Genomic DNA, 16,071 nt, shown 5'->3' on the forward strand with positions numbered 1-16,071 from the left:
GCTAAACATGCTGCTCCTCAGCAAATGAGACACTCTGGCTTTACAGAGAACAAATAATAATGCTGTATCCTGATCAAGCAAGAAGGCTGAAAGGTTCCAAGTTTACCCGCAGCAATTAAGCCTCAAATGGCCAACAAAATGGTAAATATGAGAGCAAGATCCAGTAAGCTCCATGGTACCTGAGTTTACAATACACATAGACCAATGACCACCTGAGGTAAAAACAACTGGTAAATAGGATTTGGTCCCATATTCCCAAACTTAACTTGAATGGATTGTGACATACAGAGGGTCACAAGTGGCAGCTGTGTCTTCCAATTTCTGTAAAAAGAAGGCCACAGATCTTGGCCACATTTGAATGAGACTTCAGAATAGGACAGTCTGTTCGAATATCTTCAGTGATGAAATGCAGACTTCAAAGTAGGCGGCCCTGATTTGAGACACAGATCCTGTAAGAGTGTGTCCCTTAGACTGAGTACAGACTCAGTTGAAGGAATTAACCAAGCTAAAGAACTGAGGCAAAAATGTCAGAACAACAAATAATAGATATTAAATAACACCCATTATTAAGAAACTGTCACATCCAGGCAGGATCGTTGACAGGAGCTCAGAAACACTATTTATAAAACTTGGACAGCAAAAAAACACAGACAATGATTTTTCACTTTAATTAGGTAAGTTCCTCAAATACTTCTGAACAAGACCAAATCCATGTGAGAGCATTTATAATTATCTTTAATCAAAACAGTCCATTAATGAACAAAGATATAGCCTATTGCTGAGACTTCAAGAAAAGCTTTAGCCAGGATCCGGCAAACATTTGATTTCTGGTTTGCAGTTTTTGGGCCCATGATTGCTGTGTTTGTCAGTGTAGTCTATATTCTCTTAGTCTGACTTTAAGTACGCTGAAATTAATAATTTAAATTATTGGTTATTCTACTGATTTTTGATTAATGATTAAATTGTTTGATCACAAAAATGTCAAAACATTGTTGAAAATCGGTTTTGACAGCCCATGGTGACATCTTGAGATTGCTTATTTTGTCCAACCAATAGTCAAAAATGAAAAGGAATTCAGTTTACAAATTATATAAAATCTGAAAAAGCAAAGGAGCCACATATTTAAGAAGTTGGAACCATCAAATGCTTCTATGGATGGCAATGTTGGTCTGTTGGTCCACCACTTTGGTCCAGACTAAAATATCTCTACAACTATTGGATGCACTGCCATGAAATTTTCTTTCTTGACATTCGTGATCCCCAGAGGATGACTCCTAAAGACTTTGGTGATCCCCTGACCTTTCCTCTTGACATTTGTGTTTTCTAGTGAAATGTCTCAACAGCTGTTGGATGGATTGCTTACAAATTTGGTACAACCATTCATGGTCCCCTGAGGATGAATCCTTGGGACTTTGATGACCCCCTGACTTTTCCTCTAGCGCAACCAGCAGGTCACTTATCCAGTGAAATATGTCTACATCTAATTGATGGATTGGAACAAAATTTTGTACAGACAGTCTGTTTTGTACAGACAAGATTTTGGTGATCCTCTGACTTTTCATCCAGCACCGTTTTCAGGTCAAAATTCTAATTGTCTTCTAATACTGGTTTGGTTTATGACCAAATATCTGAAAAACTAATGACATCCCCATCAGCATGAGCTGTACTCTGTGTTTAGTGCTAATTAGCAAATATTAACATACTCATACACTTAACTAAGATGGTTAAGATGGTAAACCTGCTAAATATCAGTATGTTAGCATAGTCACTGTGAGTATTTTAGCATGCTGACGTTAGCATTTAGCTCAATGCACTGCTGTGCCTAAGTACATTCTCACATAGCTGCTAGCATGGCTGTAGACTCTGACGCTGCCAGTATAATTCTTCAGAACTGCTTATCGGATGGTTGAATAGCTTCAAACACCCCCTACCCCCTTTGCGATATCGGAATTTGGGAGGTTGTGTCCAACCATTTCTGTAACTTTCTGAAACCAACAAATGGCATTCACACCCACTTTGGCCAGCTCTGCAGAGATGGGAAAGGAGCCAGGGATTGAACTTCTCCATATCTAAACAATATCACATCTCCCCTCTCTCTATGACGGCCAGCTTTTCACTCCAACTCCCAGTGTGGCCGTTCGGAACAACTATAAACACATCTGATTTTTTACGTGGTCGGACAAGACGTTGTACAAACCAGTTATGTTTGAGCATAACCTGACCCTTACTCTTGTTGCTTGATAAATGACTTATCGATTATCATAATTCCTGTTAATACATTTTCTGTCAATCAACTAATCAATTAATCATTTCAGCACTAATGAAAAGCTAACCTAGAGAGCCCAGAATCCCACACTGACTGTTGATTAACATCACTGACTTGCCATCCCCACCCCTACATTAAAGCCACTATAGAATTATTATGTGAGACAATCCTGCTGAAAATCTGTGCAGACGTTGTGTAATGTTCAGCCCATTCATTGCAGTGTCCCTGGATCAGATCTGTGAGAAAAATTCCAAATTCTACACATAGTGGCTTTAGTTATTGTTATGCTCCATTCTAATAAACGGAGCAAAAACCTCAACTTCAACTCTAATGAGATCAACCCAAATAGGACATCTGTTATTTGGGAGGTATTTCATTAGAATTTTCAAGTTCACAACTACAGGAAATTAAGCTTTTAAGTGGCTCTCTAAACACCTGAATAGAGCAGAGCTGTCAAGGACAGCTTTGAGGCTGCATGAGTTGCAGAGAAGAGAGAACATAAAAGAAGTGTTGGCTACAATGTAACAGCACTGCACTGGAATAACTTAAAGTGGTTCATAGTGCAAACAGCATGTCTCTCTGTGTGATGTACAAGAAGAAAAGTATTTTTGGAGGCAGTTAAGAGAAAATGTACCTTACAGCTTCTAAGGTGAGTGCAAGCTGACCTATCACAGAGATCTGCAGCTGAAATTTACTGAAATAACATTTATAGCACAATATCAAAGTCAAAATGTTTTTTTTAAACATCAAAAGGGGACATTAGCACATCAACTATGAAGGTTAATTACAAAGTTTGAAAAGTTCCAATTAGTGGGAAGTGTTCTTTTAAATGCTTTCCAAAAAGTCCATGGTATCACAGGACTCACAGGTTCAACTTGGCGCTTACATGTAGTGAAGTTTTATCATAGGAGCAGCACTTGAAATATAATGGCGTGTTCCTGCCTGGCTTACAGAGGAGAATAAAAGTGTTTCCTGAGGAACTAAGCCTAAATCTCACACAGCAGGTATTCGTCAGCCTGCTCTATTAAACAAGAGCCAAAAGGTGTTGCGCTCAATGCTGCTATGAAAACAAGACAGGCCCCTCTAAATATTCACTGCAGGATATTCACCCACAACTCAGCAGGCACAGCAGGCACAAGTATCTCTTATAAACCAAAAAAGTTATTATGTCCAGTGCTCCACAGTTCTATAAATATGGAAGGGTGCTAAAGCAGAGTGAGTGTGAGTGAGAGAGAGAGAGAGAGAGAGAGAGAGAGAGAGAGAGAGAGAGAGAGAGAGAGAGAGAGTGTAATGTCACCAGAATGACAATCTATCCTGACAGAAGAAGTGGACACATAAACAATTCAAGAGGATGTCACAGCAACAGAAACAACAACAGGACTGTTATCTAGAACAGCATATGAAAACAACAATTTGTGACAGAAAGACAACCATTATCAGCACTATTAATTAACAAAGGAACATACGTTTAAAATAAAAATGAAATGCATCAAATGCAAAAGCCAAAGTCATTCACACACAGACAGACAAATACTTTTATATTTAAAAAGAAGGAGCAGATCAAGTTTAAATAATTTTCATCTGGATTGTATGTCCTCAGGATGCGAAAGTTGTGCTTTCTGCTCCAAGAAGACACTGATCACCTCAGTTAACAGAAAACAAGTTCCTCTTGCAATGAGTACAGTTGAGAAAATGTTTCCAGCAATAGAAAGGAAAGAGAAAAATGCATGTGCAAATGTGGTGCAAATGCAAATGTGCAGCTGATTATCCGTCAGAGTAATTGATAACACCATAAAGTGGCTAACTACAGATTGCTGCAGATGCTATACTGAAATCTGACTTTGTACAACTGACTTTTGAAACTATTTTCCTGTTTTTTATAATATTCAAAAACCAGAAAGATAATCAATTTTTAAAAAAAATTAAAGTACCAAATTTTCCTGAAAACAAAACTATGAATTATGTACATAAAGATAAATGAATAGCTGTTCTACATAGCTGACTTCTAAATATTCTAAGCAGGATGTACAAGTACCGAGCCCAGCAGGTGTCATGAAGACAAAATAACTCATTCGAGTCCACATTTTATTTCACTAATTCACCGGCTTTCTCCCACCGACCCTCTTCACTCTTTATGTAGCTCGACCACAGCTGTCTCTCTGTCTCACTTTCTCTCAAACAAATGAACACAAACCAAAGGACGCTTCGTGTCAGACACAGATGTGGAAGCTGGGTACACGATGACTGACGGTGGCAGCGTGTGTGTGTATTTCTACAGTTTTGCACTTTAATATGTAAACCTTTGTTTACATTTTGTGCTGCATTAAACAATGGCATACAATTTGTCAAAATAAAATTAACTCTAATGGTCAAATTGATTTTTTGGAGGAAAATGAATCGTTTAGATTAATTGATTAATCGGTAAAGTCGTCAACAGAAGAATCAATAGAAAAATGGTTTGACAGTCAAACAGGCAAAATCCAAAGTATATCTATTTATCGCTGTCCAAATCAAAACTGCATTAAATCCAAGTCGTGTGCACATTTTTCCCCCTCCATTACACTCACTGGGCTCTGTGTAAAAAGGTCCACAAAGAAGAAAATATGATCTGGTAATTTACAGTGTAGAAGTACAGGTGTCAGTATTGCTGATACATCATTCACCTGCCTGCAGTGCATTATAGAAACATTACATTAAGGGTGTTAAAATAATGAGTGCAAATTATAACTGTAATTGCAATGTGTTTGGGTATTATAAAAGCAGTATCCACAGTATCTTTAGCAACAAAAAACAGGATGGATACCATCCAACTAATGCATCTTCGAAATCCCACTTGTCATAAACAGGTTTAAAGTTTAATTTTGGTGTACGAGAAAATGACTGGCTACAAATGTTTTAGTCAAGGCTACCACCTGTGTTCATCTTTTGAAGAAGAGCAAGAGAATCAAACCAAACCCCCTCCCCAGACATGTAAGTCCTCATAGAGCTAACAATAATGATTTGGCAGCTTTCTCCACTCTTTGTTTTAATTAACTTTTGGGAGTGTGAAAAGATTATACAGTACAATATGTGACATACATAGCACACTTTTCATGTACACTGTCTCCTAGAAGACTTCAATTAAAGGAATGAAATGCTGGAAGTTAAATTTTCAGAAATTAAGCACAAATTTTCTCTACATCCAGGATATTTCAGTCAAAATAGCTTTCTATTAACTATAATGCACTAGAAAATGTAGATATTTTGACACATTCCCATATTCCCAGATTTTCTCCTTCCCAATAAGCGTAAGATTTTATTGCAAGTCTGCAAATGTTTGCAAAATATCTGCAAAATTAAAGCAAGGGTGTGGTAGGTTTGCAAACAATCAACCATTGTTTCAGCTTCAGAGGCTGAAGACAAGCCAGTATTTTGGGAGATTGTTGTCATGCCAATGACTTACTGCAGGGACTGTGACACAGTACAAATAATCAAGCTAAAAGCATACTGTTGCCCTTGTGAGAAAGATAAACCCGAGTTTGAGCATTTCCATATTTGGTAAAAGAAAAGAGGCGACATTTATACTGAAAATCAAAGAACAAAACAGAATTATGTACAAGACACAAAACAGGGTAGTTTGGAAAAGAGAACAGAGGAGAACTACAGGAGATGAAAGATGAGTTTTAAGGTTTTTAAGTCTCACCAACAGATGATACTTGTTGCCTACTTCTCAAAGAAAAGCCTAAGTCATCCTCCTTATACTGTGTCAGCTGAGCATTTGGAAATGTATCTTCTCTAATTATTCTAATGACTTTGATATTAAAAAGTATAGAACAAAGGCAGTGGGAGGAAAAGTTATATTTCCCATGTAATGATATATTAAAAGGAAATTGGAAAATAAAAAAATACAAATTGAATATAAAGATAGAATGAAACAAGGTATACTTTGTGGAATTGATCCACATTTTTAAGCAGCAAAAATATTTCAGTTGTTGTATGACAGGTTTCTAATATAAATTGACACATATGAAATATTCGAGATTGGAAATAATATGGGTCAATAGCAGAACAATCCCAATGTTCTCCTGGGAAAAGACTTTTTACACAGCACATATTTTGACTTGTTTTAGCAGAAAAATCCCAGATGTAACTTACTGCATTAATTAACAGTTGCATTCCAGTTTGGTTTACCACTTTCAGGGTCCTGCTGTGAATGGTTTAATGGTGCCATCCTTAATGTAATTGATTACACCTGTGCTTTACCTGCTATGACAGTTCAAAATGTCTGCTATGAAAAATTCCATTTCTACAGACATATACTTGTTGGCAGTATTCCCATATGATTAAAATACCTATAACGACAACAATGACTGACTCTTCTTGAGAGCACAGCACAAAAGCCAGACCATTAAACACTTGATGTTAGGATATAACAAACACTAAACCAATAACATAGGCTAAAGAAGACACTACAGCAGGCTCTGCATGTACAAATACATTAAGTTAGCGTCAAATAATGCTTCCTATACAATCAACAGTAACTAGAGCATCACCAAGGCAGACAACACACATATGTAGCCAAAGCAAGTGCAGCCAACAAAAACTATGCATAAATTCAAATTCAAAGTTGCCTCTAATGTTAGCCAGTGGATCAGCTGGCTAGATCCTTGCTAGCGGGCTCATCTTCCACCTCTATTGCTGTAACGATGCAGAACCAAAATAATAATCCGATTTCTAGACCCGGAAAACTTGTTGGTTCAAATTTCATCTTTTTTTCTTCTTTCAGGGAGCCCTTTCTTCCTTATTTACAGTGGCAGACAACAAGCACAGGTGAGATGAATAACATCATTTCCCCCCTGTACATTCCATGTCAAGTTAAATGTAAAAAAGGCCTATACTAGGTTAGACTAGAGATTACAGGGGGAAGTGGGGAATGAAATATTTACTTTGCTACTCTGTAATTTAACTCATCATTCTGGACGACATTTTAACCATTGGGAAATTACTTGATATGGTCTGCAATAGACATAGATATTCCACAGGACAAAGCCAAAAAAGAAAGACAAAAGCCTCCCGTGGGGAGGGAGAAAGTGAGGCAAAGATTATGTGTGTGATAAGTTTGAATCAAAATCTTTCTCAGAATGACTCAATCTAATTTTAACACACAGACATGAAACACATAATGATGTGATGTCATTCAGTGTGACTTACGATTCCTGAGGATATCATTAACTCTGATGTCCATCGGAAATAAACGTCCATAAATCAGCTTTAAATCACAGAAAAAAGACGCTTCAGAACTTGCCTGAGAATCAGAATCAGAATCAGAAATACTTTATTGATCCCCGTAGGGAAACTCTTTGTTACAGTAGCTCGTCTTTACGTCAGTGCACACAGGATCATTGCGTTTTTAAGTTTTCTTGAGTATCAAAGTGACAGTGATAGTTGCACATTGGTACATTGCAAGCAGGAACTCATAAAAGCTAATTCAGCTTACTTTTAATAATGCCAATTTGCCAAATGTAAAAAAAAATATATTATATTTATATCAGATTAGCAAAAATATCACATTTTGACTCAATTTTCACACAAAAATGAAATTTTACATTGAGCTGATTATAAAAAGGAAAACAAAGTAGAAGGAAGCAGCTCTTTCAGTGGGAACAACTCAGAGATCGATTTTAAAATACAAGGACGTTGCTCTAGACAGGATTTAAATCACAGAAAAAAATCACCCCACCTCCCCTAGAGAAATAATTCCATTCCAAATGGGGCTTCATTTAGTTGACATTTATCCCATGACAAGACACCCCATAAATACACTCTAGTCTTATAATCTCATTTTCTGACGTCATCTTTATGTCGTCATCACCATTCATGACTAAGTGATGATGGCAACCTTTGGTATGTTTGCAGATGTACAATAACTCTAACGTAACATTGACCTTTGATCCACTAATTTAGACATCAGTAACTTTATATTGTATGGTCCACAACTAGGATTAAATTATACACCTGCTCAGCAATAAGAATCATAAAAATCTGATTGAGGCTTGGGGCAAGATCCCTTCACTCCCTCTGACATCGCTTTCTCCCATTTGGCAACTTTGGTACTTTAAGTTGCTTTAGAAGTAACTCTGGAGTCCATTAAATGTGCTGACATATGGAGTGAAGAGAGGCACTTGGGCATCTTCAGCAAAAAGGGAAAGAGTCATTACCTTACCTGCCTCCTCCTCACACATGCACAGACGTTGTCCACTGAGGACAACAATAGCTCTATCTGTGCATATTTTATGAGAAAGATGAAAATGGAAACACCAACAACAGTAACTCAAAACTGCATGGAGCAGATCTAATTGCCTGCTTAGACAGCCTCATTCCTATGCAGCTGGCTTTGGAGAATACTAACCTGTACCTGGAAGCACTGAAATTTCAAAAGTGGTGTGTGTGTATTTGTGTTAGTTGAGTGCATTAGGAAGCAAATCCTTCTATTTTCATATACCAAGCTAGTAAGTATAATTAACAAAGTGTGCAGGGATTCTTTTTCTTTTGTTACCTTTTTTGGCTTCATATTCTGCATTCTTGCAGTCAAAATAAAGAAAATGAATCTGAATTCATTAGGAGGCTACCTTTCCTTTTTCTTTTCTGACCGTGGTGTCCACGGGTAGGCTGACACGGAGAGGACAAAGCAGATCCAGGGTTTGTCCGAACTGAAAGATACAGATACAGGAGAAGGACTACTCGAGGAAGACAACAGAGACCTAGAGCCTACAAAGATCCAAAATACCAAGTGGTAATCTTGCTTTTCCATGATATAATGTTGAATTTCTATGGATTTCTAACAATTTAGATTAGTATTTAATCAATGACAATATTTAATCTCTTACAGTATCAGTGTCAGAGATTTTGTGGAGCAAAATGTTAATTGACAGTTGCATTCCTACTAAATTACAGCAGATGAAAATCACAGCTTGCCAACCAGTTACAAACACTTAGGTACACATACTGTATCTGTTATACATTGTTTATGAACAAATTAATTTGAACATTATTCAGCCAAAGTGTGAACTGTAATGTTTTCTGATGCATACCTCTGTGTATATTTTGCAACTTACACTCCATCTCTTATAATTACAACAGGAGCATGAACAAAATTTAACAAAAGTAGGCTACTAGGCCTAGAGTCAGAAACCCTGCTAGTGGCCCCAGAGGCTGTGCTTCCCTTCACACCCCATGTAACCAAACTGATCAGGTGGCCATTGTTAGAGCCCAACATTCAACGGATGGGTAACAAATGGGTACAAGACTCACAGCAGAACGTGGCAAAGAGAAATTAATTTATGTGTCTTCACGAAATCGCTAATATGCTAGCCAGCCTGAGAATGCTCAGTCGTAATAGCTATCTGTGCAAACTAGCTTGCTAGCTAGCTTGTGTTTGCTAGCTTGGTTTCTTCCTCTGTTTTGGACTCTCGTTTCTTCAAAGATCAGCATTAACAGTTTGCTATTGGTCAACGACACAAATTAGCGTGTCAAAGTTCACCAAAGTTGAAATCCACCTGAAAGGTTTGCACTGACTTACCTGGCAACTGCAAGCAAAATCTTGCCATTTTTAATACTAGTGTGACCAGGTCTTAAATTATATAGATTTTTTATGATTTGCCGAAGTTAAATTCCAGTGGTGACTCACCAACATTAGTGGGCCTTCAGAACCAAAAGAGCAATGTGTTAACAAAGGGGTTTCTTTTGGAGTGGGTGTAAGTGGAGTGTACTTATATAGTGCCTTTCTAGTCTGTTCCGACTACTCAAAGCGCTTCAACTACATATCACATTCACCCCATTCACACACTTGAACACAGCTCAAAGAAGGTAAATTATTCACACACCAAAGGCAAGGCCTCGGGAGCAATTTGGGGTTCAGTATCTTGCCCAGGGACACTTCGACTTGTGGGCTGGGGAAGACAGGATCGAACCGCCAACCTTCCAATTGGTGGACGACCCAAGCCACAGTGTGTTTCTACACGTAGGAAGGTGAAATACAATCCAGGAAGTTCAGTTTGAATAGTACCTCCATGAGTTTCAAGATTTAACAGATGCTATAAAACTGCACAGCACAACTGCAAGTCCTCCAACCTAAATGACTAAACTGGTTCCAAAACAATATGTATGAGCATTCACTGGCAGCCCTATTGGTAGGAGAACACTGTTTGTCAGTCCCTTTCATAATGCAAACGATTGTATAACAGTGACTCATATGTTTTTTGATCTGACACCTCTATGGTTAAGGTTAGGTTTAGGAAACTAAAACTAAAGTCACTGTTAAAAGAAACCAATATTGACAGGTAGATGACAGGATATAATCTGTGTGCTCTGAGTTGAATGCTTTAAATACCCAATCATGCATCCCGACTTCCTCCTTAAGGATTTGCAGTACTATAACAACTTCACACTACTTCTGCCTTTGCTTCGCAGAGACAACAGTCACTATGCACAGGGCCACAAGAGGTCCTTGTTAGGAAAACACACATACTGGAGCTCGTTTTCATGTTTGAAAACTTGTGTTCAAACAAATCACGATTTTTTTCCTGAGCATACAAAATTTTACAGTATTGAAAGTTAGCATGACAGGATAAACCGTATAATTACCATTCACATTCAAAAGTAATCACTAGGAATGTGTGCTTGCAAATATTTGATTGCCCAATGCAGCACGTTGCCAGACGTTCCCTACATTTTTTGCAGGAACCCGTTTGTGTGAGAACTTGACCTGTGCTAACACAGTGATCTCATTAAAATGAATGAGGAGGGTTTTTTTTTTTTGATGCAGCACTAATGTCAGTCTGAACACAGCCTTAGACCTTTTGACTCTTTCATCACTTTGGTATGAAGTATGAAGCCTTACAGACTAGCTGGGAGGTAAACATCCCTGTGTTGTTTGCAGTTCACTGAAACCATGTTACAGGATTTCTGGGCACTAAAGTTTTTAATATTCCAACACCGCCATTTGGAGCTGCCAACAGTGCCTAGTGCTGCATTCTGTTGGGTGTTTGGGGCATTCACTCTTTGTTCTCACCCTCTATTATTGATAAAAGGGTTTGCTTGAATGTTGTTTTCCTCCACTCTGTTTCTCTGATTTGAGCTCTCATAACTGGAAAGCCATGATGGCTACAGGTACACTGAAACACTCAAGGTCAGACAGAAAAGAAATCTGCTTCCTCTAAATCAGGAGACCAAAATGTCTCAAGAGTCAGGTTTCCACCAGTCCTGAATGTAATTAAAATGAATGATTGCTAGAACAAATACATGGAAGGTGGCTGTGATAAACGCATAGATAAATACCTTGCTTATGTTCCAGTGTTGTAGCTTCACAATTACAATCCTTCCTGGCAGTTTGGAGAAGACCTCTAAATTACTGCATTATTTACTCTTTTGCTTGAATAAAAGTTTTGTTCACAAAATTTGTTCACAGCGACATACACCACAGAACTGTTTTTAATTTGGCTGAGAATGAAGCATCCGTGCAGCCAAGTGTGGAGGAAAGTGAATTATAATCTGAGGTCAACTAAAAATTTCCAAAATGACATTTTGAAAATGTCGCTGCCTTCTTTTTCTCTTGTTTATCGTAATGGGATAATGTCTCTCCATTTCATCAACTGTAACCTCTCTCTCTTCATTTCCTGTATGATGAGTGCAAATGAATCATGCACAAAACGTATTTACATTGATATGAATGGGAATATGGAAAGAAATACGGTTTGATTTATGTTAGAAAAAAAGACCACAATAAACAAAGAGATGTATATGATTGAGGTTTCACATTCACACCACATTCACACTAAACATTTGTTTTGATTCACTGTTCAAAGGGCATTCATCTCTCAGGATACCATGAGATTATATCACTGGGTTTATCCTCAGTGTCCTGCAAAGACCTTATGTATCCTGATTCAACTTTTCAAACACAGACTTGTATTCTTTACTGTATTATTGATAAATTTTGTCCAACAACTAGAAAATGTCTCAGGGTCCTTGGGAGTTTTCCAAAGGGCATTTATGATGTTGTCAATGATGAAACCTGTGTGGTGGCATTCAGTGACTCACCATGATTTCTTGCCTGCTATGGAGCTGTGAGAGATAAATATTTTTAGATAAGATATGTGCAGCTGGGCATTGATCACAATGCTGCTGCAAGTTGAACACCTAATACCTCCACTTCATGCCTCATTTTTGTTGAAATATTTTCACACTAGCAACAATTCATTTTTGAGAGGCCTTTGAGTAGATTTTCGAAGTGCTGGGCAAAGAAACATATACCTATGTATTAGGTGTCCATGAGGCAGCAGCCTATGCACATAAGTCAATCTGAAATTAAAATCAGTATATATCTCCTTAGTGTTTGTTCTGACTTGTGTGCTAATTTGGTCAAAATTGTAAATGAAAAACTGCTAATGCTACCTGCTAATTATGTTGCAGGTATTAGAATAATAAAATAATGTACAAAGTGGAAATCAATGGCAACAGTAGCTGGATAACTAGCTTCCAGGTTCTCCCAATTCTTAAATGTTAAATGTTGAAATTGTTGAAAATAAGGAAAAAAGGAAAAAACATCTTGTATCAACATTTGCAGTGCTCTGAGCGTGACCTACAATCAGTACTGAGGCTGAATGTATGGAAGGCCATTTGCACAAATAACATCTTGGCAATTTCGTGTTTAGACGACATTTGAATTGAAATGTTAACGCATAGAGTTTCGGCGTGTTAGCATGTTATATTTTTATGCGTTAACGCAACAAAAATTGACACATTAACATGCCAGGTAGATTTTCTACGGTTTCAATTTCAATATCAATATAAATAACGATAATTTCCAAATCTGTGTCTGCTTGTAATGTTACCAGTCCTACCATTAGGCGTCACTATGCACATTCACAGTTGTTCCATCAATGAATATGAGTGACCAGCAAGTATGAGCAACCATGTATAATAACATGGAATTCCACTTTATATTGATGATCCTGTAATGTTTTAGTACTTAGCAGTACTTAACATATGCATCACAATATTTATTCAGGGGTAATTCAAATTATATATTTTTTTATAGATTCTACTGCCATCACCAAGCTAGCTTTCTTCTGCTTCTGAATCTTCACTGTCCCCTCAAGTTTAAATTGGCTTCTTCTCCTGAACCTTCTAAACTCTGGCTTATGTTTCATATATGTAATTTTCTTTGTGATCGATAGATTTACACCTGCTTTTAAAACGCAATCTGTATCCGGACACGTTATCCAGATAAGGAAAAACACGTTAATGTGTCGTGATCGGAATGTGATCGGATCTGCCTGACCACATCTGGAGGTAGTCTGGCTCGCATTGTGTTCAGATCTTTAGGTAGGTGAAAATTTAATCCGTGATACAGATAGTGAAGTGATCCAGATCAGCATGTACGCTTAAATCATCCACCCGCCACCCAACCAAACAAATTATTGTCTCTGATTTAGAGACCCGCATGAACATTTCTCACTACCTCTACGAGTCCCTGTAGGCTGTATTGCCTTTTAAATTATGTCAAGGTGATTTCTTTATTGTGTGTTCTATTGATGTATGAGTGTTTTCTTTAACGATTTAGCCTACTTTGATGATTAGAGAGGTTAACCAATCCGCGGATTAACCACAGTACCTGAGTACGCATCAGCAATAACTGTGTGCGTGACGTTGTGCATTGCACTTATCTGTGCTGCTGATCTGCTGTTAACAAGAAAGGAATAACTTATTAAGGGGGGACAAATAATTAAGAATTTGTCGTAGACAGCATTTCAAAAAGTTTCTAAAGTTTCCCCTAACTCAACAACTCACAACTCACTCTGTGAGGGAGTCTGGGGCTGATTTACCTCAAATGAGCAGGTTTTGCTCTGGAGGTCAGCACCCTCTCTGTGTTCCAGTACCTCCTGATTTACAAATTAAGCACTGGTGTTAATGCATAAAAATATAGTAAACTCTACATGTTAACACATATTTTTAATGTCGTCTCAACACAAAATCTCAAAGACGTTATTCAGATTTCAGTTTGGCTTTAAGGTCTGCTAGGTGCATTGTCAATTATGGCTCCAAACTGTTTTTTAAAGCTAAACTGTCTTAATTGAATTTTCTGTTTGCTTTTAATGTGATTTGAATATCCTTCATAAAATAGAATGGTTTCACAAAGGAGCACTAAATCATTGAATTTGGAGTAGAACATGAAAATTATCACCACTAATGTCACCAGGCCTTCACCGGACAAATGTAAAAATAAAACAATGTAGGTACACAATGTACTGCTTGTTGCTGCTGGTAGTGGGTAGACTCACAGAGAGGTGGTGATCCATTTTCTTCTATTCCCTGTCAAAAGGTAAATCTATGGGATAGAGTGACTCACCACGGGTGTTGCTGGAGAGACGTTTGCGTTGGCTGGTGGAGGTGTTGTGTGGAAGCAGGGTGTTCTGCTGGTGGTTGCTGTCGATGGGGCTCGTGGCGATAATGTTGTCCTTGTATTTGTTCATTAGTGCCAGCTTGGTGTTGTCACTCACTGTGGAGAAGTGGGATATAATTACAAACATGGGGAAATCAGAGCTAGAAGTAGTAGAGGCACAAACTGAAAGCTTTCTCTCTAAAATGAGTAAGCAGCCACTTGGAAAACGTGTTCTTGGCTGGATGTAGGAGGTTTTAAAATCACAATGTAGCAAGCACAGAGTATAGTAATGCTAAGAAAACACATCCAGCATGGTGTTGCTGTGGGAGAAGTCAAACAGCCAAGAGTGAGAAAAGCTGGCATGAAATTAAAACTAATTAAGGGAATATACAGAAGGCATTTAAGTCTCCGCAGATGAAATTATCTATTTTGGTAAATATTAAGAGATGACGTTCAGGGAAACAATAAAAAAATAATTCACCTCAAAGAATGTGAATTTTTTTTGTGTGTCAGTGTTTTGAGAAGGTCCCAACTGCAGACCTCACATCTGGGGACCACAGGTCTGTCAGCCAATGGGAAGAGAGTAGGGTCCCCAGACATGCGGTACGTCACCTCCATTTCTACCACAAAAATATAAAAGCAAATAGCCACTACTTTTACTGTTAATTTAACACCCTTTGGCTCAGAATGAGAGGGTAACAGAAACTTGTGTAAAAAAATCAGCTATAAGACAAAAAAATGCAGATATTAAACATTAGTCAGCTAATGTGCTGTGAAGGATTAGCTTGTTGTATATGGTGATTTTGTGTTTGTTAATGAAGCAACCATACCTTTTTATCCTGAGCGAGAAGATTAAAAAAAAAGGGGTTTTATATTTATATTTTATGTGCGTTTTGAAGCAGTATGAGTTTGGGCACACATAATTCACTATAATCAAACACTGACATTTACAACACAAGAGAGGTTTATGTTTTCAGTTTTATTCCTGAGGATACATTACATAGATATTTGCTTCTTCAATAGGCTAACATCACCTGCACTTTATGTAACAACCAAGTTTTATTTTATCAGGTCAAGTAGCAACGTATTTCTTTTACATCAAACACACTACAAGAAAGAATATTTAGATACTTTTTAACCAGACAAAAAATATTACGTTTACGCGACTTAAACTCTTGGGCAGGGAAACGTGACTGCTAACAGAAGTGATGCACCTAACCTCTGGGGAACCTGCTCTCTTCCCATTAGCTCACAGATCTGGGGTCCCCAGAAGTGAGGTCTGCTCTTGAAGGTTTTTGCTGATCCCCTGACTTTTTCTCTAGCGCCACCATGGGTTCCACATTTATGGTTAATGTCTCGACAACTATTAGATGGATTGGCAGGC

At 37.8% G+C, this 16,071-nt stretch overlaps 1 protein-coding gene across 11 annotated transcripts in view; it reads right to left on the minus strand.

Annotated features, from left to right (window-relative positions):
- astn1 (astrotactin 1) overlaps positions 1-16,071 on the minus strand; it is a 439,680-nt gene that overhangs the window by 321,432 nt on the left and 102,177 nt on the right. For 7 of the 11 annotated variants that reach the window (XM_044219843.1, XM_044219846.1, XM_044219845.1 and 4 more), the window contains exon 5: positions 14,655-14,804. In XM_044219843.1, coding sequence (XP_044075778.1) covers positions 14,655-14,804 — 150 coding nt within the window. Of the gene's footprint in view, positions 1-8,874; positions 8,956-14,654; positions 14,805-16,071 lie in introns of all 11 variants that reach the window. The other 4 variants (XM_044219839.1, XM_044219838.1, XM_044219836.1 and 1 more) reach the window with 1 other exon arrangement.

The sequence above is a fragment of the Siniperca chuatsi genome, linkage group LG13 (genome assembly GCF_020085105.1).
Source record: "Siniperca chuatsi isolate FFG_IHB_CAS linkage group LG13, ASM2008510v1, whole genome shotgun sequence".
In the NCBI taxonomy this organism is placed as follows: Eukaryota; Metazoa; Chordata; class Actinopteri; order Centrarchiformes; family Sinipercidae; genus Siniperca; species Siniperca chuatsi.